The sequence below is a fragment of the Macrotis lagotis genome, chromosome 2 (assembly GCF_037893015.1).
Source record: "Macrotis lagotis isolate mMagLag1 chromosome 2, bilby.v1.9.chrom.fasta, whole genome shotgun sequence".
Taxonomy (NCBI): Eukaryota; Metazoa; Chordata; class Mammalia; order Peramelemorphia; family Peramelidae; genus Macrotis; species Macrotis lagotis.
In genome coordinates this window covers 183750987-183777375 of record NC_133659.1, presented here as the reverse complement: position 1 = coordinate 183777375, position 26389 = coordinate 183750987, and the positions used below count along the sequence as shown (strand labels likewise).

At 35.3% G+C, this 26389-nt stretch overlaps 1 protein-coding gene across 6 annotated transcripts in view; it reads right to left on the bottom strand.

The window, feature by feature from the left end:
* The window catches only part of SPAG9 (sperm associated antigen 9), a 168649-nt gene that overhangs the window by 28024 nt on the left and 114236 nt on the right, over window positions 1-26389 (bottom strand). For all 6 annotated transcript variants that reach the window (XM_074223706.1, XM_074223707.1, XM_074223710.1 and 3 more), the window contains 10 exons: window positions 22689-22887; window positions 22135-22234; window positions 20343-20464; window positions 16836-16893; window positions 14369-14521; window positions 14087-14138; window positions 11438-11568; window positions 5673-5729; window positions 4462-4635; window positions 3728-3857 (listed from right to left, as the gene is read on the bottom strand). In XM_074223706.1, coding sequence (XP_074079807.1) covers window positions 3728-3857; window positions 4462-4635; window positions 5673-5729; window positions 11438-11568; window positions 14087-14138; window positions 14369-14521; window positions 16836-16893; window positions 20343-20464; window positions 22135-22234; window positions 22689-22887 — 1176 coding nt within the window. The remainder of the gene's footprint in view (window positions 1-3727; window positions 3858-4461; window positions 4636-5672; window positions 5730-11437; window positions 11569-14086; window positions 14139-14368; window positions 14522-16835; window positions 16894-20342; window positions 20465-22134; window positions 22235-22688; window positions 22888-26389) is intronic.

The window sequence follows — 26389 nt, the reverse complement described above, 5'->3', positions numbered from 1 at the left end:
AAATAAAATACAAAACTTATAAAAAAAGGGTTCAAGGAGCTTATATTTATAAGAGGAAAATAAAAATATATTAAATGCATGTGCAAATCAATAAAATAAAGGCCTGATAAGATCAATGACCTAAGACATATAGTCTGGAGGGAAAAGGAGGGTGAAGTCATGCCATATTTGGATAAGAGGGCAGGTAGGGAGGTAGACAAAGGATGATTTCCTGGAGTGGTGGCATTTTGGGTAGAGAGCTGGGGTGAGGGAATGGGTTTTTTTTTTAAGATGAATGTAATGTCATGACCAAAAGCATGGAGATAGGAATGTATGGGCCTTTGGAGGAACAGTATGTAAACCAGTCTGGAACATGTAGCTAAGAAACTTATAGGGAATAAAGGGAGATGAGTCTGGAGAGTAGATAAGAGATGAATAGGAGTCTATCCTAACAGTTTAGGCAAGAGGGAATAGGGCCTAAACTACAGTGATGACAGTGTAGTAGGAGATGGATAGAAGGTATATTTTAAGAGTAGTTATCCTTTCCACATTGCAACTTTCCCCAATGTGATTTTGATATATCCCAGGTCAGCAGAAAAAATTAAATGGGAATTTTTGGGGAGTTTTGCTAAAACCCAGATGACACACATATGGAAGCCCACAGATGACAAAGAAAAAGTTTAGAAATTCAGAAATGCATAAAATATATAGATAGTATCATATAATAGCATGTTTTATCTTTTAATACCATAATAATTCAGACATCTTCTCTAGTACTAAAGGACCATAGATTTTATGTGGATTTTCCAATCATGGGGGAATGATATGGACCTCAATATGGACTGTAGACTTTTTTCTCTCCATTAATTTTTTTTAAATTGTAAACCTGATGGCCATTGACAATAACAACAACAAAACAGAACCAAACAAATTAACAAAAAAGTTTTTCAGCGTCTACTTCTGAGTAGAAGTTTGTAGTTTGTAGTTTCTAAGTCATTGGTAGTTTCTAAGTTTTTGGTTTCTTCTTTAAAACTACAATTATAGTCCAGGACAGAGCTTTGGGTAACATCCAATTAGGAGGAAGGAAATGGATGGTGAGACAGCAAAGTGACTGAGGAGCAGCTGAAGAATAACTAAGATCATTCACATACAAAAAGATTGGTCAATAATATCAAATGCAGCATTTAGATTAAAAAAAGAAGAGGACTGAGAAAAGACCATCAGATTAGGAAGTTAAGAATTAACAGTTTATGGGGTGGCTGGGTGTGTAGTGGATGGAGCACCGGCCCTGGAGTCAGGAGTACCTGGGTTCAAATCTGGCCTTAGACACTTAAATAATTGCCTAGCTGTGTGGCCTTGGGCAAACCACTTAACCCCGTTGCCTTGGAAAAAAAAACTAAAAAAAGAAAAGAATTAACAGTTTATGTTTGGAATTGAGTGATGAAATCAAAAGCCAGATTGCAAAGAGCTGGGTCCTGAGACAAGAGAATGGGAAACCAGAGAGTTCAGATAACTTTTTTCCTAAGAAAGAGAGTAGACAGATATATATAGGATGAAAGTCTGAGTGGCTATTAGGGTCAAGGAAACAATTTTTAAGGATAAGAAAGACTTTTAAAAAAGGAGGGATTAAAATGACTTGGGTATAGTCGAAAGTAGTATGGAAGGAAAAAGTAGGAAGAGATTAAAAATCAGAAGGGAGATGTAATCTGTTGGAGAAGATAAAAGGGGATAGGCTCAAGTACAGGGGTTGTAGAGGGGTTAGCCTTAGTGGAGACTAAGGGTCTCCAAATGATCAGATCAGAAGGACAGAATAATGAGATGACAAGGAGTACTTCAGAGAAAAAAAAAGAGAGGGGCAAAGAGAAAGCTCACAGTGAAAGTCCTAAATTTTCTCAGCAAAATAAGAGATGAAATACTCACCTGATAGGGTAGGGATAGGAGAAGTATAGGTGACTTGAAAGAAGAGAAATTTTGAAATAACATCTGTGGGAGAATCAATTAGGGAGGAATAAACTTTCTTCAGTGAGGGCCCAGTTGAGGTTAGCACAAATTTGTAATGGACCCAGTCATCACAATTGTATGACTTTCTTCAGGTCTGTTATCAGCATCAGAGTAGGAAAGGAAAGATATCCAGGGCTGAGGAATGGCAGCAGGTTAAGTGGCCAAAGATAAAGGGGTGATGAATTTAAGAACAGAGGACATGTGGAGTTCAACTGGTTAACTAAAGGGTTGAGACTGGGAAAGGGGGAAAATGAAGTCAGGGGATGAGTAATGGTGTAAAAAAGAACTGAAGCAGCAGACTGGAGATTATGATGAAAGTAAACACAAGATTTTAAGGGAGTTTAGGCATAGGGAGAGACAGAATGAAGAAAGGTTATAGTCATATCAAGGATTATCAATTATTAAGAAAACAATGTTTATGAAATCCAGGGTGTTGACAGAATAGGGTTAGGGCAAAAGAAAGAATGACCCAGGTGCTGTATTTTTGGAGAAACAAAGGAGATGACCTATAGCTTAGCAGACAACGGTCCCAACAATTGTCATAGGACAAAAAATATTAATAGTGTGAATTTCAAGAAAAGGTTCTGAATGATGATGGAAAAAAAAAGAATCCAGGGGCACCTAGGTGATGCAGTGGATAGGCCACCAGCCCTAGAGTCAAAGGGACCTGAGTTCAAATCCAGCCTCAGACACTTAATACTTATTTAGCTGTGTGATCTTGGGCAAGTCACTTAACCCTACTGCCTTGCCCCCCTCCCACAAATAAAATAAAATAAAGAGAATCTGGCAATGTTAATGGAAAGAAGAGTCTGATTCTTTCTCCAGGACTAGTATGTGAGTATTCTGAAGTGTGAGACTCAGTCAGTGCTGGACAAAGTATCTGGGAAAATGAGGGTCTCAGTGAAAACAAGTAAATGGGAGGCAAGTTTGTTAATTATGAAATGGGGAACTCCCAAGGGCTGAGTTAGAGTAAGACATGGGAAGGCAAGGAAAATGGGGATCAAAGTATGGGTAGAAGATTGTTTACATCTAATCAGAAAGTCATTCAGAGATAAGGAGAACAAAATGTATAACTATAGTCTTCAGTAGGTCGTGTACAGGGCAAAGGCTAGGAGTGCTGGGCCTTAACCAACCTCCCTACTTCTCTGGATTGGGAGGCAGAAAGGTTTAAGAATACAAGGGTGTTCGGATCCTCCTTGGTCACCAACTACCTGCTCTTCTGAGTTGTAGTAGAGGAGAGGTCAAAAGGAGGAAGTGCTTAGTCTTAACAATTTGATTATAACCAAAATCTCCCTTTCCTAGACAATTAATAAAATAGTCTTTTAGTTTCACCAGGTAAGTAAGTTAGAGAACGATTCTGTTTTGAAAAGAAGCATTTGATTTCTCCTTCTCAAACTTGGAAATATCTATATGACATAGTTATTTCTCAGAACAGATGTATACATGTGTATACCTTAAACTCACACACAAATAACAGCCCAAGTAGAAACATTACAAGTTCCTTCCCAAAATAAAATAGTGAACCCAACGAAAAGTATTATAAAGTATTTTGGTTTTGAAAAATTTTATGATGACTTTGAAAGGCAGAAAAAAGATCTTTCCACTTGGAAATATTTTTTTCTTTTAGTTTAAATTAGCTTAAAAATCTAAAAATGGACATCACCTATCCACATAGATTTTCAAAAGCAGGCTAAGTATACAAACACTCATACCCCTCCCTTTCCAGTGTTCAGCATCATTAGCATACCTGCTTATACTTCTGGGGCAAACTCCAGCCAAAAGCTTGCACTCTACCATCTTCCTTCTGAACATGTGCCTTCACCTGGCGGTACTGTTCTCTCTTCTGTTCTCTTCGGGAAGCTAAACTGGCCTCAGTTCTAGATGAGAGGAAATTTTAAAAATAAAACACAATTTGTATGACTACTATCTTGTTTTCTTTTTAATTTGCCATTTATTTAATCATGAAAAAAAGTGAAGTATAGATTCTCTTTGAACTCAAATGCTATTTGTTTTGAAAGATATTTTCTATTTAAAATTACCCATTTCATATGTGTATAATGAATACAGATTAACAAGCTTATTTTAATCAGTTAGCATATATGTACAACTGAAATAACTTAAATTTTTTTTTTTGCTTCAAAAGGACAAAAATTCAAGGTGACTTTAATCATACTTTTTAAAAAACATAATTTTCCCATTTCCCAGGTCATAAGCCTGAGAAATTCAGCATAAAGAAAGGCTTATAAAAGCTTATAAAATATAAAAATGTTAGAAGATTTTCAAGTGTTCCTCTTTGGATTCCTTTTTCTGCATGAAAACTGGCCAAACTGTAATTCTATTAAAAAGCCATTTCCTTGTAGATTTTTATCTTAATTGTTCAAAACTTCTGGCATGTAGCAATATGATATTCTGCAGAAGTTTTCCAACCCACAGAGCATGACCATATCAGAGTCTCTACAACCATGGCCTATAGGCACTTACTCTTCACTGAGGAAGTCAAAAGCTTTTGATTTATCCCCAGGTAGCTGAGATAAAGTGCTGCTTCTTTTTTTCACAGAGGGAGTAACATGAGAGGTTGGTGCATTATATTTTAGATTAACTGGGGGTTCAGGCTTCTTGGAGGTATTACTTGAGGAACTAAAAAGTCGGCTGAAACTGAAATGAGAAAACAAAAATGACATATTTAACTTGAAAAACCAATCCTAGCTTTATACCAAATCTTTTAGATTATGACAAAGCCAAACAAAGTGCTTTGATGCATGATGTTTAGAACTGGAAGATTGTCTATATTATCTATATGAATTTGTAGCCCTTCTAAACACTTGAAAACCAGTCTCAGATATACACAAAGATGGGGGAAAAAAAGTAACACTTAGCATGGCAGGTCCTCTCCTTAGAGAATTGGAGATGAATATTTCTAAATTAAAATAATGGAACACATCTCCTTCACTCTCTTGAATGTACGCTATGAGAAGGTCCATCTTAGGAAGTACAACTCTGCTGTTTGGATTAGATTCTAAATAAGATGGTACCAAAATAATGTAAAAGTGGGTACTGGTGAGGAGCAAGATAGAGTAACAGCACTCAATCTGAGTCTAGGCACAATGTTCCAACTCTTAAAATAAAGTGATAAAACAATTTTTCATTGATCTCATTTTTCTGATTAAACAGAAATTGAAATAAATTAATTGAACATCGAGTAAAATACAACTAAAGATAACACATTAATTGGAAAAGAACATGTCATATGCACAGTAACACAATCATCATAGCATAACCATATGCAAAAGTTCAACACACAAACACTACTCAAACCCCACAAACCCTGTTTCCCATATTAAATTGAAAATTTATAATCAATCACTGAACCAATAGATCAAATACTTAAGAGGAACCCATTTAGTCATCCATTTCATTATCACTTCAATGCAATTACGCATAGATTTTTCACTACTTCACTAAGTGCATAACCAACACTAGAGGATGCAGCTTACGAGATCCTATTTCTGTCTTCAAGAACAGCCTTACCCAGTTGGCATGCTAAATGTCAAAAAGAAAAGGTTTTATTTAGCAATCTTTACATGACAATGGAGTAGAAAAATTGAAAAGGCAAAAAAACTATCAGTGACAAGTCATATAACTTTCTACTTTAAAGGGTTCTTTATTATCCTGATTTGTTTATAGATACTTACAACTGCCAAATGCTTGACCTTTTTTTTTCCTGCATGGCTGGATTTTCTCTTGATGCCCTAAAGAAAAAGTAAAATATGCATATATAAAGTCAAAGTCAAGCAAAAAAAAAAGTTGAGCATGAATAAAATCTTAATGTTAATGAGAAATCATGCTAACATGGAGTGGATATGTATGTTTATTTTTTTATGAGCTTTTTTTAAAAAATAATAACAGACAGACTGTGCTTCAATGTTTACAAAACATCATACAAAATCTCATTTGGGCCCCACACAACAATCTTTTTAGTTAAATACTATAAGAAATGATATCTTGAAGAAACAGGCTCAGAGAGATAAGGACTTTCTCACTTCCAGACCTGTGCTTTACAACTTTACAAAAGTTTTTTTTTTTCAGAACAAGTGACCTGCAGCATTTTTAAAATAGATTAAAATAAAAAGAAAGAAAGGATCTTCTCTATCTCACCTAAGCTAAAGGGCAGGAACCATCATGGGCCCAATTTCACTAGGATTACTCAGAAGCTTTAACGTGTTTCCAGTTTTCTAGACCACAAGGTAGTCCCTTCTCTTGACAGCTCATTATATTATATTGACCCTGAAAACTGGTTGAAAGGATGAACACTTTGGCAAGTCAGGAGCTTCACTCTTTTAATTAAAAAATAATAATTTTAAAAGGTTCAGAAGTTTAGTTTAGAAGCCAAATGGACAGTCTAAACCCAATAACATGGTGGGAACTGGTGGGATTAGCAGATTCATAAAATACGAAGTCAAACTTTTATTTTAAGGAATAGCTAGAAATTCTAAAATGACCTGGAAGCAAACTAAAACTTCTTTGAGAGTTAACAAAATGTGCATGGAAGATGAGCTTCATGAAAAGCTAAAATACTACAACTTCTAAAAAGAAGAAAACCTATAGTAGTAAACAGTCATACCTATGGACCCATATGATAGCAAGTTCTTTAACCTTTCTGTAATCTAAATGGCCTAGAGAAGATGCTGACCTGCATTTGATAGAGGGAACTCCTTTACCCAGGAGAGTTCCCTAAACCAGAGATTTCCCGCAACCTTTGATTGTATCTGGTCTACTATACTGCAGAATACTGCTTGATCTAGATTAATATAAAGTTGGAAAATATTTAACAACATTAATATTGATAATGGGGCTTTCTAAGTCAATATGTGGTCACTAGGGATTCTTATGTACAGTCAAGAAGCCCCAGTTACTAACTGAGTTTGATACCATTGCCTTAGAACAATAAAATCACAAGTTTTTATCCCTAATCTTCATAGATGCTATATAAACTATTTAATACTTTATATTGAAAACATAATTTTTTCATCCATTAAAGAGATTAGAAAATGGTATTCTTTCAGAAGCATTTAAATAACTCTAAAATCTATAACTTTTACAAGGAAAACATAATTTTCCTATATAAAAACATATAATACCAAGAAAGTTCAATATTGAAGAAAGAAAACATGCTACATAATTTTAAAACCAAATAAACTGGTATGCTATTAAGAGAATCCAGTAATTGGAAAAATTAAAAAAAAAGTTTAATGATTTAGCATAGCAGAAACAGTATTTACAAAATTATTGACATAAAAGAATTCTTTTAAATAATAAACTCCTTTTGTTTTTTAAGACAGAATTCAAAAAAATTTTATTAACATTCAACTTTTTAGGAATATGCCTGGTTTGTTATACTGACTAGTCTAGTTGACCTGTGCTAGGTACATCTGACCAACAGATGGCACTATTAGGTGATGGAAGAAGTACTTTGTGTGAGAAATGAGAGGGAAGAATTCAATCAAGAGCTTTAACAATTCTAAAAAAGGGAAAATAAAACTTTCTTTCCTGACATCACTTATAAAAAGTCCTGTCAAGACTATGGATGTGGAATATGGGCTCAACAAATTGGCTTGTTTTGTTGAACTGTTCTCCCCGCCCCCCTTTAAAATTTTACTTTTGGAGTGAGAGATTAAGAAAGTAATATGGGAGGGGGGCACAGTCAAGATGGCGACAAGAAAGGATCTAGTCTTAGATGCTCTGATAAAACTTCTAAACTAAGGACTCTTAACTAAACTTTCGAGAGACAGAACCCACAAAGGGACCCAGCGAGGCAGTTCTCCTACTCAAGGTAACCTGGAAAAGAGCAGAAAGGCTCTGCTCCCCGGGGTCGGAGGGGCGGCCTGCCAGAGGGGTGGCCCACCAGAGCCAAAGAACTTCAGCCTCCCGGAGGCAGCCCCAGTGCACTGGGAGCCCCAGCTCACAGCAACAGGGGAGTCTCCTGAGCTACACCCCAGGGAGCACCGGGCACAAAGTGGGGGAACAGCAGGGGACCTCTGCCAGAGCAAGCACATGGAGCCCAGCCCTCAGGGCACACAGCAAGGAACATGGTCTTTCTGTAGCCCAGATCCAGGAAACAAAAGCAGGCGGAGCTGGTAAGCAGGAGCCCCCAGGGCATGAGCCCATTGAGCTGAGGTAGGGGAGTGAAGAGAGACTGCAGAGCTCAGTCCTCTGCCCCTGGAACAGGACTCTGGGGCTCTGAACACATTCAGATCCTGATCCCAGTCTAGGCCCCCCATAGAACAGCAGCCCCCCCCCCACACACACACACACATCAGCCCCTTGGCAGAGGGAGGTGCTTATGGTCATTCACAGACAAGGAGGGAGGACAGAACCTCACACACTGAGACCCTTGTGGGAGTGTCCCAAAAGCTCAGGAAGCACTCCAAAACCAGGCCCAGGCTAGGAAAATGAGCAAGCAGAGAAATAAGAGGAACACCATTGAGAAATATATTGCAAATGAGCCCAAGAAGAATCAAAATACTCAGTCTGAAGATGAGGAAGCACAAGCTCCTGCATCTAAAGACTCTTAAGAAAAACAGAAATTGGGCTCAGGCTATGACAGAGCTCAAAAAAGACTGTGAAAATCAAATAAGGGAGTCAGAAGAAAAACTGGGAAAAGAAATGAGAGATGCAGGAAAAACTTTAGCATGCTAAAAACCAGCTTAGGTCAAATGGATAAAACAGTTCAAAAAGTTATTGAGGAGAAGAATGCTTTAAAAAGCAAAATTGGCCAGATGGAAAAAGATAAGAAAACTCTCTGAGAACAAATCCTTCTGACAAAGAATAGAATTCAGGGAGATTGATGAATTTACCAGAAATCAGGAATCAATACTTCAAAAAAATGAAAAATTAGAAGAAAATGAGAAATATCTCATTGAAAAAACAACTGATATGGAAAACAGACTTAGGAAAGATCATTTAAAAATCATTGGAATACCTGAAAGTCATGATCAGGAAAAGAGCCTTGACATTATTTTCAAAGAATTACTACAGGAAAATTGCCCTGATATTCTAGAAGCAGAGAGCAAAATAGAAATGGAGAGAATCCACCGATCCCCCCGAGAAAGAGATCTCAAAAAGCCAACCCCTAGGAATATTATAGCCAAGTTGCAGAACTCCCAAGGCAAAGAAAATATTACAAGCAGCCAGAAGGACACAGTTCAAATATCGTGGAGCTGCAGTCAGGATCACACAGGACTTAGCAGCAACTACATTGGAAGCTCGTAGGGCTTGGAATATAATATACCAGAAGGCAAAAGAGCTTAGAATGCAGCCAAGAATCAACTACCCAGTAAGGCTGAATGTCCTCTTCCAGGGAAAAAGATGGACTTTCAATGAACCAGGGGAATTTCAAATGTTCCTGTTGGAATGACCAAAGCTGAACAGAAGGTTTGATCTTCAGATACAGGACTCAGGTGAAGGAGATTGGAGGAGAGGGGGAAAATATGAGGGACTTAATGATGATGAACTGCATGTATTCCTGCATAGAAAAATGACACTGATAATACTCATATGAACCTTCTCAGTTAATAGAGCAGGTAGAGGGAGCTTTTACAGTTGAAGCACAGGAGAAAGCTGAATTCGAAGATAAAATATGGTGTAAAAATGGAGTCAATAGAAAAAAAAGGAAATGTAATAGGAGAAAGAAAAAGGAGAGGGGGAATAGGCCAAGATATTTCATATAATAAGATTTTTCTTTATTACAATGAGCTATTGCAATGATATGGAAGGGGAGAGGCAAGGGGGAATGAGGGAACCTTTGCTCTCATCAGAGATGGTTAGGAGAGGAAACAGCAAATATACTCAATGGGGTATAGACATATGAAGTAAGAAGGAGGGGGGAGCAGGGGGAAGGGGTGGGGATGTGAATGAAGGAGGAGAGGATGGACCATGGGGGGAGGGTGGTCAGATATAACACATTTTCTTTTTTACTTCTTGCAAGGGGCTGGGAATGGAAGGCCTGTCCGGGACCATAGGGCCAGGTGGATTCTGGGCCTAAGGGGTGTTAGGGGGGCTCGGGGCCTCTTGGCCCCAGGACCAGGGATCTGTCTGCTGCGCAACTCAGATACCCTACAGCAGAGTCAGAGTGAAAGGAGAGAGAAAATATAGTACATGGTAATGGAGAAATAAGAAAGGAGGGAGTTACGATCAGCAATGGCAACGTTGGAAAAATATGGACTTACCATAAAGAATGTGATCCACCCGCAACAGAGTTGTTGGTGTTGGAACAAAGACTGAAGCTCATTTTTTATTATTATTATTATTTGGGGGGGGGGGTGCAGGGCAAATGGGTCTGGGTGGCCTGCCTGGGGCCACATAGCAGGGTGATCTTTGGGTGTCTGAGGCCGGATTTGGACTCGGGTGCTCCTGGCTCAAGGACGAATGCTCTGTCTGCCACCCAGCCAACCCTACTATTATTACTATTTTATTTTATTTTGGGTCTTTTTTATCCTTCTTTTTGGTTTTTGCAGGACAGTGGGGATCGGGTGGCTTGCATGTCACACGGCTGGGTGATTGTTGGGTCTATGGGGCTGGATGTGGGCTCAGGTGCTCGTGGCTCCAGGGCTGGTGCTTTGTCCATTGCGCCACTTGGCCATACCTACAATTATTACTATTTTTTTATTTTAATTTTTTTTCTCTCCCCTTTATTTTATCACTCAAGCCAATTCTATATTCATGGTGGGAGGGGGTATTTCGTTTACTCTTTAACAAGAATATTTTATTAATGTAAAAAAAAATTTGTACAAAATGAGAAAAAATAAAAAAATAAAAAATAAAAGAGAGAAAGTAATATGGGAAATAGCTAGGTGGCACAGTGGATAGAGCACCGGCCCTGAAGTCAAGAGCACCGGAGTTCAAATCCGGCCTCAAACAATAATTACCTAGCTGTGTGGCCTTGGGCAAGCCACTTAACCCCACTGCCTTGCAAAAAAAACTTAAAAAAAAAAAAGACATCAGTAAAGATTAAATGAATAATAGAGTCCTGTATCACATGGGATGATGAGTACTTCCTCATGAGCTGACAACTACTGCTAAGCTATTAAGATAACAAGAGTGGGGCAGCTAGGTGGCATAGTGGATAAAGCACCAGCCCTGGAGTCAGGAGTACCTGGGTTCAAATATAGCCTCAGACACTTAATAATTACCTAGCTGTGTGGCCTTGGGCAAGCCACTTTACCCCATTTGCCTTGCAAAAAGCAAAACAAAACAAAAAAAGATGACAAGAGTTTGGCCATTATGAAAACAACTCTCATTGATGCAATTCTGTTACTAGGTTGGTAGCATTATTTTGAATATAAACTGAATATAAACTCGCTGGACTAAGGAAACAATGAAGCAGGGATCTAAAGACTGAAAGAATGAGACATCAAACAGTAACAGGGAACACAAAAAATGGGATCCTTTCAACACAAACCTTATCATCTCTGTCCATCGAACAGCTTCTTGTAGCTCCATCAACCTCTCTTTATATTGGTTTCTTTCCATGAGGACACGTGCCATCTCTACTCGAGTAAACCGTTTTCTTTGAGCTGTGGGTATATCACTCTATAAAAAAAGGAAAAAAAAAACAACATAATCACTATTTAAGTTCACAATGGATTTGAAGAGATCTATTCTTCAATTCTTACAGAATTAAAACAAAAACGAAAACAAAAGTGAATTTTGTCACTTTTTCAAATATTTGGTCAAACATTCTGTGTGTGTGTGTGTGTGTGTGTGTGTGTGTGTGTGTGTGCGCGTGCACACGCGCACGTGTCCCCACTACTCTGCCAGATTCCCCAGAGGGTTGCTCACACAATGGCAAGTTATGACTTGACTAGAGTCAGAGCCAGTCTGTGTGACATAACTCTAAGGCCTCTATCTCTATCCATTCCACCATGTTAGATTTCTAAATTTCAACATATAAAATAATTATAATCTACTAACTTATTAATGATGAATAGGGACAAAGAAATTATGCAGATATTGATAATTAAGTGGGGGCAAAGATTTAAAAAGTTAGTGATACAAAGTATAAATAATAAGATAGAAATTAAAATACTATGCAATAATATAAAATATGCAAAAGATGTCCTACAATGTCCACATTCTTTGAACAAGAGTTTCTATAGGGCAGGGAACTAAGAAGTTCAACTAAAATGATATATAATATGCCACCAACAATGTAACTGCAAAAAATAACAGCAAAACACCAAAAAACTGCAAAATTTTAACAACCAACTGCTACAATATTAGAATTATAGAATCAGGGCTTTAGAGCTAAAAGAAATATTCCAAGTCACCTACTTCATTTTAGAGAGAAAGAAACAGGTTAGCTAAGTCTGATCTAGGTGATCAGACTCCAAATGCAAGCCTTTAATTAAGAATTAAGGCACTAAATTTTTTACATAAAAAATTAAAAGTTTTATTTATATGCCAAAGATTTAAAAATAACTCTTCCATTGGATCCTGAGGCATTCTGAATACAGATGGAGGAATTTCACAAACAAATAACCCCTTTTTTTCAGTAATAATGCATATTATAGGAAGAGCAAAGAATACTAAAAGAGAAACCCAGATGCTCTACTGTTGCTCACACAATGTCAAGAGGGAGGGAGAATGGACCCAAGCCTTTGGATGGATTGCTCTAAGAGCATGGATGTCCAACTTTTTAGAGCTCTTCTGGGCCCAACAAAAAATCATCAAGGATTGCATATATAATTTAATATTTACTTATGACTATGTAACTCATCTTACCAAGAAGTATGATAATGAAAATAAATGCAATTATGAAAATGATAATGAAAGTATGATAATGAAAATGCAAGTTATGGGCTTTGAAGACTGTGTATTAGATACACCTCCTCTAAAGGTTTTACAGGGGATTGTGGACAAAAGTCCTATAGGATAGGGTTTAGATGGACTGCAATCTGTATCCACAGGAATGAAAAACAGACCTAGTGAAGTCACAATTTATTGTAAATTAACAATAATGAATATGGAGAGAAAGTAAACATTACTTTGGTATAGTTAGTTAGGTCACTTTGCTAATTTGCCAAGGAGGGATTGATTGCCATGTAGGATAGTTAGCTTTGCTGTTCCATAATCAAGTGACCTCTTCTTAAATTCAGCTAACTGTCCTACACAATCATACTAAGATGAAGAGGATTCTTAGCTGCAGTGCAATGATAAATTTTAACAAATGGCTGGGGCGAAGAGAAGAGAGAGTGTGCACATGATGCATTTTAATGTTTATTCTTTATTATTAACATTATCTCCATCACTTTCCTAAATCTAAATAATCAACAAACAATAAATCAAGCCCTCATTTGCAGTATTTTCAATTTCTAAGTATAAATGCTCACACAAAGAAAACGTAAAAGTTGGCTCTCATGAGGCTGTATGAGCTAGCTCCAGTACACCAATATCTCTTAGCATACAGGAACATATTAGTACAAATTGGTACCTCTGCCCCAAAGCACATTTCATATTGAGAGAGAATGAGAATTGTCACCTTTCTTTAAAGGCAGTGAAGGAATTAATTAACAAGTATATGCTAAAGGATTTCAGTCATCAGTTGATTTCTATAATTCGGTCACATTAACAGACAACTATAGGGTTACTTGAGGAATGCTAAGATGACACAAGAGACTCTTCAACTATGCTGTCAACAAAACAGATTCCATTTTTCTTTACAGGGCTTTTTATTCCCTATATGGAGCACAATGACTAGGTGGCACAGGTGATAGAATGCTGGGCTATGGAAGGTTAATTCTCCAAGTTTAAATCCTGCCCCATACATTCACTATCTGATCCTGGGCAAGTCACTTAACCCTGTTTTCCTCAGCTTTCTTGTCTGTAAAATGAGCTAGAGAAGACAATGGCAAACCACTTCAATATCTCTGACAAGAAAATCCCAAACGAGTTACACAAAGATTCAGATTCAACTGAAATGATTAACACCATTACTCCACATTTAAAATGTTACACTCTCAAAGTAAATAAACCAACTTTCTCTACAAAACTAGTACAGTGCAATGGGAAAAAAGCTTGTTGTACAGACCACATAAAATGTTATACTTACATCATCATCATCTTTTGCTTTTTGCCTTGCTTCTTCTGCTTCTGCTCGAGCTCTAGACAAATAAATAAATAAATGTGATTCAAGCTGAGTTAAAGGAATCTTTTTTGAAGAGTACAAAATAATGATTAGGTACTCAAGAATCGTCATTATGATATTGGTTTTCAAGCAAAACTTTCAATAAAACTATTTTCAGGCTTATTATTTTTAATGCTATGCCCATGTTTCAAATTCCATGATTTGATTCAATTTAAAGTGAAGTTATTTAAAGAAATAGTTACTCACTTTCTAAGCTCTTCTTCCAATTCTTTGTTCTTCTCCTCCAGTTTCAGTTTGGCTTGCTTCACAGCCTCAAGTTCTCCTTGAAGCACATCCTTCTCACAGGTCAACTCATCCACTTTTGCTATTAGATCATTCTTCACTACATTCAAAGCATTTCTGCATAGCAAAAATCATAGTTAACAATATAAATGCTAGTTTTTGCACTAAAATGAGAAGAAATGCAGGAAATTGAAAAAAATTTACAGCAAGGTTCTATTATAAAGGTCTCATTTCTAAAATGAACTGAACCAAATGAATTACAAGAGTAATTTCCTAATTTATAGATGCCAAAGGTCAAAAATAGACATTTTTCAGAAGAAATCAAAGTAATCAAAAACTATATAAAATGCTCTAAATCACTAAAAAATAGAGAAATGAAAATTAAACACACTGAAACACTAACTCAAACTCATCAGATTGGCTAAGATGACAAAAAAGAAAAATGACAAATGCTCTAAAGGACTTTGGAAAACAAGAATGCTAACTAATGTTACTGTTTTGATAGAGCTATGAACTAATCCAACCATTCTGGATAGCACTTTAAAACCATGCCAAAGAAGCTATAAAACTACTATGCATGTCCCCATTTGACCTGGCAGTACTTATTCTAGGGCTTTTATCTCAATGTGTTCAAAGAAAGAATAAAATTATGTATTTGAACAAAAATATTTATAGCATCTCTTTTTTGTGCTGGAAACTGAGAAGATGCTCATCAACTGGAAATGGTTGAATAAACTGTGGCATATGAATATGACAGAATATTATTAAGTTATAAGAAATGAAGGGGATGGCTTCAGGTAAATCTAGGAAGACCTGGATGAAATAATGACAACAATCTATACAGTGGCAGCTTTTATTGTAAAGATATTAGTAACTATGATCAACCCAATGATCCACACCACAATTTCAAAGGATTCATGAAACATGCTATCTACATTCAGATAAGAGAAATGAAGCAAAATTGCAGGCTAAAGTATATTTTTTCTTTTTTTTTCTTTAGCAAGGGGAGCATGAAGAAGAACATGGTTAATCTGGAAATTTGTCTTCCATGACTACACATATTCGAAGTAGGTTTTGCTTTTCTTGTATTCTCAATGGGTGGAGGTATGGTATCGGAGAGAATTTGGAATGGGGGGGAAAAATGAATAAAGTCTCTGTATTTTAACAAATAGAGGAAAAAATAAGAATGCTATTTACACAAATCACATTAATATAGAAAAGGTACCTCCCACACAACACTACCATGTAAGATATGTATCTTATGAAGACACTGAGGCTAAGAGAAGATAAACCACTGGCTCAAAGTCCCAAAATTTACTGTAAGAGCTAGGATTCAGGTCATTCACTAGGTTCTTTGTGTAACAGTCAAAGAAACCAAAGTGATGTTGCTCTCTTAGCATTTTAACTGCAAGGAACTAAATGGTAAAAAGAGAGGAAAACTTAAAGGTTACTCATTTCTGTTTTTGCAAACAGAAAAATTATTTATAATTTGAAAGGAAAATTCTGGTGTATATTCTGTCCTCTTCCCACACAGAGGAACAGGATATAAAATAAGAGGCATAATGTAAACAAGGAAAACAAAGCAACTATAAAAGTAAAATCTGAAAAAAAATTTAAGATAGAATACAAATTTAAAAATGTTATGGAACTAAGAAATTGACTTATCCTCTCTTTAGGATGTGGCAGCAAGGTGGTGTAATAAACTGAAGTCAGGAAGACAAGTTAGAATACTATCCTCAATATTTACTAGACCTGGAATAGAGTCACATAACTTTTCTCAATTTCAGTTTTCCCCTCTGTAAAATGAGGATTACAGTAACACTTCTACCTCACAGTGTTGTTATAAGAATGAAACTAGATATGACATGCCAAAAAGTCCAATGAATAAAGCATTTGACTTGAAGCTGAGAAAACCTGAGTACAAATCCTGGCCTCAGATTCATAATAGTTATGTGATTATGGTTATGTGAGTACAATTCTGTAAGCCTCAGTTTCCTCATTTGTAGAATGAGAAGAATCATATCTACTTCAGAGGGCTGTTGTGAGGACTAAATAGGATAGCATATATTAAATGCTTAACAAACCTTAATATTGTTATATAAATGCAAGCCATTGCTTTTTTTTTTCATTATGTGTCAAAAACTAAAAAGCTTTGGGTAAAGACATCATTTGGTCTCCAACAAGACAAACTCCCCCAAAAAGTGACTGACAAAAGATTTCAGAATATAATCAGAAATGCATACAGAGCCCAGAAAGGAAATCAAGAACTAGGATACACCAAAGATATGTGGACTATATAGCATGCACTCTAATTAGATGTACATAAAAAAAAAGGGAACTTGGGAAATGCATCCTCTGGTTGGATAAAGTGATTGAGGAGGAAATAATGATGGAATATAAGCTGTAATATTAAAATTCTGTGAATACTTACTTGGTTTCTAAGAGTTGTGTGTTTTCTAGAATAAGATTCTCAACTTCACGACCCATTCCTTCAAAATAAGAAAAAAAAATGACAATGAATTTGGGGAAAAAAGATGATCAACTTAAAACTATGCTAGTTATTTTACAATTTTAATCAGTATGCTTTCAATTTCTTTTGGCAAACATCCCCACAGATTAAGAACCTATAAATTTCTAGAAAAATATGAGGCCACAAATTGTATTGTTTTATCCTTCATAACTAATGCTTTCTTCCTTTTCCAAAGAGAATCTATTTTTTAAAAAATCAGGAATTCTGCTAAATACCAAAACAGGAAATGTTGGCTTATGGAGAGCTGACACTCAACCCAATTAAAAATTCAATGAAATGAAGGTGGTGTAAAAACATGAATCAATTTAAATTACTAAAAATATCAATGAGGAAATGAAAGGAGTAGAAATCTGAAAAGCTTTAAACTTTTTATAATATATTCATATACTTTACATAATATGCTTTACATCAAAATTAGAAATATAGAATAATTAAAGGGCTTAATCCAAATCTTTTTTTAATGGAGACTATGCTTCTGATAATACATTTATAAACAGAGTTTACAAATAGAGTGGATGTATAAACAAAAGACAAAGAAAGTGAAAAAGCTTTGCAGTACCCCAAAGCAGATGGCACCTTACCCAAGAAATTATGGTCTTAAAGCCCATGCATTCCGTGTAGAGCAAAAACAAAGAACAAGAAACGTTTCATGTAAGAAACAATATGAGCATTGATTGATTATCTATAAAGTTTTATGAACTTTGTGAAAAACACAACTAATAACAAAGACTGGGAATCACGATGGTATGGTTGGAGGATTCTGATGTGAGGACAGGAAGAAGTGATGGAAGAGGCCTTTTGTAGCTTAGGAAGATGATCTACTATTGATAAGCCCTTTCCAAGAAAACTGCATACTCTGAAGTCCAAACAAATAATTTTTCTAATTTGGCCTCATATTGAAAATAAATAAGCTTAAGTCCACAATCAATTATTTGAAGTTCTTTTTATTAAATGTCAAACTGATAATGATCTGGATCAGTAATTTTCAGGAAACGCTAAAAAAATCTACATGCAAGACATTCAAAGCAACAGTTTTCACAGATAACACTGTGGGAAATAAGTTTCCATTTAAAGCATTTTAAGAAAAATGGAGGTGAAATTATGTATTCACTCATATAAATCCCAAATTTTTAAAAAAGCAAATGAAAACAGTATGCTTTTTATCTCTTTCTCATGTACATATAGACAGAGAAATAGAGACACAAACCCATACCCCAATACTACTGATTTTGGAAACAAAGACTATGACAATTGCAATATTTCTAATTTCTCATTTAGCAGATTAAGTTGGGTGAATATACCATAAAGAGATAATTAAGAAAACTGTAGTTAAGTTAGCCAGTCCCTAACGAGGAAAATATTTTTAATGATTTAAAAGAATTTTAAACAAAAACAAAAAAAAATCCATCTTCAGAGAGAAAGGGAATTCACTGAGATCAAAAAAGATAACAATTGTAAAAAAGTGCATACAGTAAAATGCCTGACATAAAAGTAGGCACTATATAAATGCTTATTTCCTTCAACTGGTTTCCCATTCAATATAATACATAAAAGATCAAACTTCCGATATTCCTAAAAATTATTTTTTAAAAGAAATTTTTAAAACAATTTTAAATTTTAAATCAGAAATAATTTACTTTGAAATCTATTTTATTTATTGTTAGAAATGTTTTGTCTTTGGATACTGAAAAAATTAAGTCTTCTAGTTAATATTTAAATATATAAAGAAGTTAACATATTAAATATTAAATAATTTCTTTATAAAATAATAAATTTGATAATATAAGTACATACATGGAAAAAATAGGCTCTAGCTTAATAACCATGTTTGCAGAAACTTACACAAATTGGGAGAAAAGGCCTAAAAGCTGAAAAAATATGCAGGGTAAAAAAATCAGTGAGCAGAAAAATGAAGAGAATGCATTGAATGACAACAGCAGCCAAGAACGCCTAACTGTAGAAGCAGCAATTTGAATGCATTTAAAAACATACACACCAGAATATTCTCCTGGGTAAGCAGCCCAAGAGAAAAGATATTGGAGAATCTCAATTAGCTTGTTTTAGGAGACTAATAACTAAGCTCACATTAATTTCAAATGAGAGAAAAGAAATGGTTAACCAAACCAGATATTAAAAAACATATAACACTATAGTACTAAAGAATTAAAGATATTATATAGAAAACATAAATTTTTAAATTGTATTCTCTGAAAAATAGTTAATACATATTTCCAACAAAGATTTCTCCTGAAATAAAAAGTCCCAACTAAAGAACCAAGATATGATTAACATGAATAAATAAAAAGAAAAGTCTAGTTTTACATGAAATATAATGTTTCTTCCATTCTAATAGCTATAAAAACCTAAATGAGAATTTGAATAACCCAACTATCCTTAAAATTCTTAAACTAAGTATCTTAGCTTTGTTTTTTGGCTTTGGTTGGCAGAAAATTATTCACTTTTGAAGGTGGAAAGGAATATTTAAAAAATACTACTTTGCATAAAATTGAAAGAGAAAATCTGATAACTTTTAAAATTACAAAAACTTAATCAGAGTAAAATCACCCATCTACTATTTGAATCAAGATAAAGAATACATTTTCATGTGACTTTTTTTTTTTTTAGAAAGTGATCAAGATATATGACCGAGTTACAAGGAGTTGGTGTTTAAGGAAATTTAGAAGACTACTAGTACAGGCAGGGAGCAGACAGGTTGATATCAATCAATCAGATAGTAAATAATGATAGGTAACTTTCTGATTTTCTTATTTAAACCAATCTTTGTCTATCAATTAAGAGATGGTATAAAAGACTAAAATCTAAGAACTGTTATTTATCAACCATCTGGAAAATTAGGCTCATTAACCAAAAAAAAAAAACTGATAAAATATCACACAACTTTTTAGAGCCATAGAAAATAAAAATATAGAGGCCAGCTATTATATATTTTTCCCTTTAAAGTATTTGCTAAATGATAATGTGGGATGATTCTTATGTTTTAAAAAAAATCAACAGTAGCAACATTTGTTCACAAAACAAACTACAATGTTTGGCTATATGATTTAAGTTGCTTGGATAATTATTCTTAAAGAAAATTTAAATTTTCAGAAGGCAAATTTTTAAAATTAGATTACATATTTAAAATATGTATAAGCTTTAATGATCAAAGCTCTTATAAGATAATAAGTACAAATACAATTTCAAATAAAGCTAGTCTTTGGATTTATTCAAAAGTATCTTTTGGTTAAGATTTCTATAATCACCAATTTCACCTTCACAGTAAGTTATGACAGTTGCAGCAGCCCTCTAAAGGAAGTAATCAGGCTTGGGAAGTTTTTATAAATCAACAAACATGGAAATTCTTTTTCTAACCAGTAAAAAAATAATGCTTTGCTCAAGCTGCCATACCCAGTAAATCTGCTCCTTCATCTACATCTCCAATCAAGCCAGAACCAGCTGAAGACAGTTCTTCAAAAAGAGATTCCGTATTTCTGTCAAAAGCTTTGTTCTCTATGCCTTTGGTAGGAGTGCTATGCAAGAGAATAGCAAAACAATTAAGGTCTTTTTACCACACTGTAAAATGGATATCTGAGCTATATTATTTAGGAATAAAACTATTATTTAATTTAAATATAATATAAATGATTATTTAACAGATTCTTTTTAAGTTTAGGCTTACTGTTCAGAGAGATTATTAAATATTTATCAATATTTGTGGGGGGGAAGAATGAGATAAAGAGGTTTCGACAAAAATCTATCACAATACTTGCTTTAAAATAGACAATGAATGAAAGAAATTAATTTTAGTGTAATTTTAGCCCTGAATTTTAGTGTAACTTTAAATATCCTGACCAGGCTGTAGATAACTAATTCTCATTTTATCAATTACACAAATAGTTACCACAGGAGAGTGCCACATAAGATAATGTCTTTCCCCTGTTAATCTCTAATTATGATTATCACTGATAATTATATAAGGAGATAAGGGAAGTCATGAAATCTCTTAGGTCTAAGGAAGGAGCCAAGGAATAGTGCTCTCCAAAATACCACTTTTCTCTTCATAGCAACTACAATTAACCCTTAATTATCATTTTCTACATCTCTACATTGTCCTGGAAGGGGCAGCTAGGTGGTACATTAGATAGAGCACTGAGCTTGGTATTAGGAAGATCCAACTTCCTGAGTAAAAATTCATCCTCAGAAACTTATTAGCTGTGTGACCCTGGGCAAGTCACTTAACTGTGCTTGCTTCAGTTCCTTATCTGTAAAATGACCTAGAGAAGACAATGACAAATGATTCCAGTAACTTTGCCAAGAAAATCCCAAATCAGGTCATGAAAAATTGGATAAACTGCAGAACAACAATAAACAAACATCCTGGTCCTTAAATCCACTAGGAAATGTCAAATGATAAATTATAGTATTAAAAAAAGTATGAAATAAGTAAGGCCAAATTTTCTAAACTACAAAAAGTTCAGTTTCAAGAGCAACAGGCATTCATTAACTTGATTTAAAACTAGGTATCTAGCTGTTAACAGTGGATAATATTGAACCTATACTCAGAAAGATTTCAGTTTGAATTTTGCATCCAATACTCCCAAGATATGTGCCCCTAGGCAAGTTTGTAACCTTCTCTCAATCTCATTTTCCTTAACTGTAAAATAAGGGCAAATAATACCACCTGTCTCCCAGAATGGCCATAAGGATCAAACAAAATAACCTTATGTAAAGCATTTTTCAAACCTTAAGGTATTAAATAGAGCTATTACTGTTGCTGTCCAGCTGCATCCAACTCTTCATCACCCCACGGGGTTTTCTTGGCAAAGATTCTGGAGTGGTTTGTCATATCCTTTTTCCAATTCATTTTACAAATGAGAAAACTGAGGTCACAAGATTAAGTGACTTGTCCAGAGGCACCCAGCTAGTAAGTATCCAAAGTCAAATTTGAACAAGAAGATACATCTTCCTGACTTCAGGCTCACTACTGTATCCATTATGCTACTTCAATCCCCACCCCCCCCACTACTACTATTATTATTATTAGTCCACAACAAAGTACCTGAATTCCCCATGTAGCACAATAGGATTAAAAATGTCAAATTGACTGAAGTTATGATGTTTGTAGAAAAAAAAAAGCATCTCATGTTTTTGTTTCACTTAAACGAAAGGCTAAGTTAATAGAAACAACATCCTGAAATACCTGGAGCCTTTATATCCACTAAGATCTTTATCCATATCCAACTCAGGAGTGGATTCAATGATTGCTTGCACTTCTGATTTATCTTCATTTTCATTAGAGCCTGAGAAAAGACAAATTTTTGTATAAGCATTAGCCATCAATATGTCACGTTCTTATGTTTGTGCATTATCATTAACTTATAAATATTTTAAGAGATCTCTTGAACTTTCACATTCCAAAGAACACAAAGAGTTAGAATATCCTTGGCATATTTTATCCGAGATGAGATCAAAACAGAGGGAAAAAAAAACACAAGTTACAGCCTCTCTATATAGCTTTGTCATAAGTAAAAAATGCTGGAATATATCAGGCCAAAGCTTTCTTCTTGGCTGTTCTCTTTTCTCCTCCCTTTCCCTACACCTCTGTCATTTTTAAGATTGTTATTCATCATCATGACTTTGCTTACTACAGGGTACAATAAGTCTTTGTTTAGCACTAAAACAAACAATAACCAAAGCAGGTAACAAAACAACCAACCTACAAATGCTAAAGAAACAAAATTAAGAGACACTTACCAATCGACACACTCCTAGTATCTTGAGCTACCTGTACTTCAATATGCTTGCCTGTCTCGGATTTATCTGCAGCCTTCAAATAGCCTTCATTGTCCTCCTTCAAAGGAGTGTCAGTAGGAATTGTTGCAACATCTGAAGCAGCTGTTGATGCTGGAGTTGTAGCCTTTGAACCTCCTTGGCTAATATCAGACAGTTCATCCTAAAAATTGTAAACATACTTTCTAAATACATTTGAATAACTTGGTCTTATTTTTTGAATGGGTACATAAAAATGCTAGAAAGTCAAGTTATCCAGAGAATTCTCCAATAAAATTTCAATACACCAAATTATGTAATTAAGATAATTGAAAACTGAAAAAAGTTAAATAATATACAGAGATTTAAAAAAATCAATAAATGAGCAGCACATTATTGAATGATTAATTCTATAGAAGAAGTAGGGTAAAAGATACTGGAAAAGGAGATGGGCTGACTCTCTAGCATATCATCATCAATATTTAGTGTGCCCATATAATGGTCAAGAGATACATGATCCTATCACAGGGAGGGAAATTCCCTGTGTAATTTCATAGGATGTTATGTCCCAGGTTCCTAAAAAATTACAAGGCATAGTATGAAATCTGCATACTCTATGAGAGGAAGTAGCCATTCCAACAAAAGCACAGATTTGAAGTATGTAAGATCACATATTCAATTCAATCAAATTATTATATATGTGTAGTTTACATACATATAATGCATATCATACATATACATAAATTTGAAAATAAATACATTCTCATTAGATGTACATAATAGATATATTCTCTTAAAAGGAAGTCAATACTGCAAAAATGAATTAGGTGTCAAATATAGAAACTGGTATTAAAAAAGTTAGCAATTCCAGAATTTCTATGAATATTTACCATACTTTCTGTTAATTATCATCAACACTTGGCTTAAATGGGCTCAGTAGAGGTACTGTTGTAGAGACAGGGCTAAACTGCCAAATTCTAGGAAGCAGTTGTAATACAGATAGTTTGACATATATCAAAACAGTAGGATTTTAAGGCCAAGGACTGAGTAAAAGTCAAATGGGCTAGATAGAGAATGATAGGATCTGGAGTTGGTGCCAATTATAAACCAAAGACAACTTGTAGGCTTGTGGAAAGTACTTCTATATGTCATCAGTCTTGAAAGTCACACAAGTACACATATCTAGCAAAAATTAGGAATTTATCGTCCTTAAATATAAAGCACAAAAATAACTGACAGATTCTAGGAGGAACTCAACCAGTGGGAGAAGAAGGCTGTATCAATGGAGGAAGAAGACAGCTGAAATCTTGAAGAAAATTATGTAGTACATAAGACAACTTTTTTTAAATTGAAGGTAATAGACTTTTGTCTTTGTTTAAACTTCATAATTCTTTCTCTGTATACAGATGGTATTCTCCATCACAGATACTCTAAAATTGTCCATGATTACTGCATTGATGGAATGAGCAAGTCCATTAAGGTTGATCATCACTCCCATGTTGCTATTAGGGTGGTACAATGTTCTTCTGGTTCTGCTCACCTCACTCAGTATCAATTTATGCAAGTCTTTCCAGGTTTCTCTGAAATCCCATCCCTCTTGGTTTCTAATAGAAGAATAGTGTTCCATAACATACATGTACCACAATTTGTTCAACCATTCTCCAGTTGATGGACATTCACACAATTTCCAATTCTTTGTCACTACAAACAAAGCTGCTATAAATATTTTTGTACCCTTTTTACCCTTTTTCTTTCATTGCCCTTTGGGTAAAATTCCAAATTGCTCTCCAGAAAAGTTGGATCAGTTCACAACTCTATCAACAATGTATCAGTATCCCAGATTTCCCACATTCCTTCCAACATTGAACATTTGGACCTATATTTTATTTTATCTTAGTTTTTAGTTTTTACAAGGCAATGGGGTTAAGTGGCTTGCCCAAGGCCACACAGCTAGGTAATTATTAAGTGTCTGAGGTCAAATTTGGACTCAGGTACTTCCAACTCCAGGGCTGGTGCTCTATCCACTGTGCCACCTAGCTGCCCCTGGACCTATATTTTAGAAAACTCACTTTAGTAGCTGATGGATGGAGTGAAGTAGGGAGAGTAGATCTACCAGCTTTTGTAGTAATCAAGGCATCAGGAAATGAGGGCATGCACTAGATTGATGGCAGTGTCAGAGGAGAGAAGGGAATATTCCAGAAATGTTGCAAAGGTGAGATCAATAGGCCTTAACAACAGCTGGGGGAGGGGACTATTGAAGAGTTGGTGATGACTACAGGTCTGAAGGTGGTCTGATGATGGTATTGCAAAAGACAAATGAGTTTTGTTTTGGATATGTTAAGTTTAAGATGTCTGAAAGGCAGATGAAGATGTGAGATTGGAAGTCCACAGAGAGATGTCAGGGCAGAAAAAATAGATTTGAGATTCATCAGTACAGTAATTAAATCCATGGGATCTGATGAAATTACCAAATGAAGTAATGTAGAAGAAGAAAAGAAGGCCCAGACAGAATCTGGAGGGAAACCTACAGTTGGAGAGCAGGATCATGGTCAAGATCCAGAGCAGTCAAGATTAGGTAGGGGAAAAAACCAAGAGAGAATGATGTCCTCCTGAAGATCTAGAGAAACGAGAATATCAAGAAGAGAGTGATCAGAGAGCTCAGGAAGAATGGATAGAGAAGGAGCCATTGGAGAGTATTAGTAATTTTGATGAGAGAAGTTTCTGTGGATGGAAACCAGATTGTAAAAGGGTTAAGGAGAATCAAGAGATAAAGTGGAGGCCACTAGACCTTTCTGAGAAGTTTAGCTACAAAGGTCAAAAGAGATAATACTTAGCAGGGATGGAAGAGCAAGTTAAGAGTTTTTCTGGATTAAGGAGACATGAGTATGTTTGTAGGCAGTAGGGAATAAGCAAGTAGTGAAGGAGATGAAAACCAGTGAAATATTGTTGGAGAGAGGAGGGTAATCTATTGGAAGAGACAAGACAGAATGTGATCACTTGATCAAATGGAGGGTTGGAGGGGGGGTGTTAGTCGTGATAAGGATCAAGGCCACTTCCAAATGTCAATGGCAGTGAAGGCAGAAGTCACCCGATTAATAAGAGATGAGGAAGAAGGTGAAGTGCCTCAGTTTTTTCTGCTAAATATAACGTAAGATTCTTAGCTATGACAGTGGAGGAAGGGAGTTTAAAGAGGGATGGGAAGGTTTGAAAGAGTGCCTGTAAGAGAGTGGGACAGTAAGTTGGGAGGGAAGGTACAGCAGGATTGCTTAGCAGGTAAGAGGGCGAAGCTGAGGTTGTATAACACAAACAGGAATCAGAACCATTTTGTGATTTTCTCCACCTTCATTCAGAAGCATGTATGTAAGAGCAAATGCAACAATGGTGTAAGAGATATGCTGAAGAGTGACTGGACATAACTTTTAGTTTCCTGAGGATTGATTAGGAAATTTTGCAGGAATAGTTTGTCAGTTCTTATTATTTTTTTTAATCATATTTCACTTGTGCATCAGTGTAAGAGATCAGTTTCATTGAGGACTTGAGTGATCCAAGGGAAACTTTAGACCTGTCTACTACACAAATAGTCACATAATTACCTCTAACTTCTTTTTATATTTCCCTAGAGTGACAGACATACTTAAAAATTACAGATTTTAAAACACTTTATGACATGAAATCTAACACTCAAA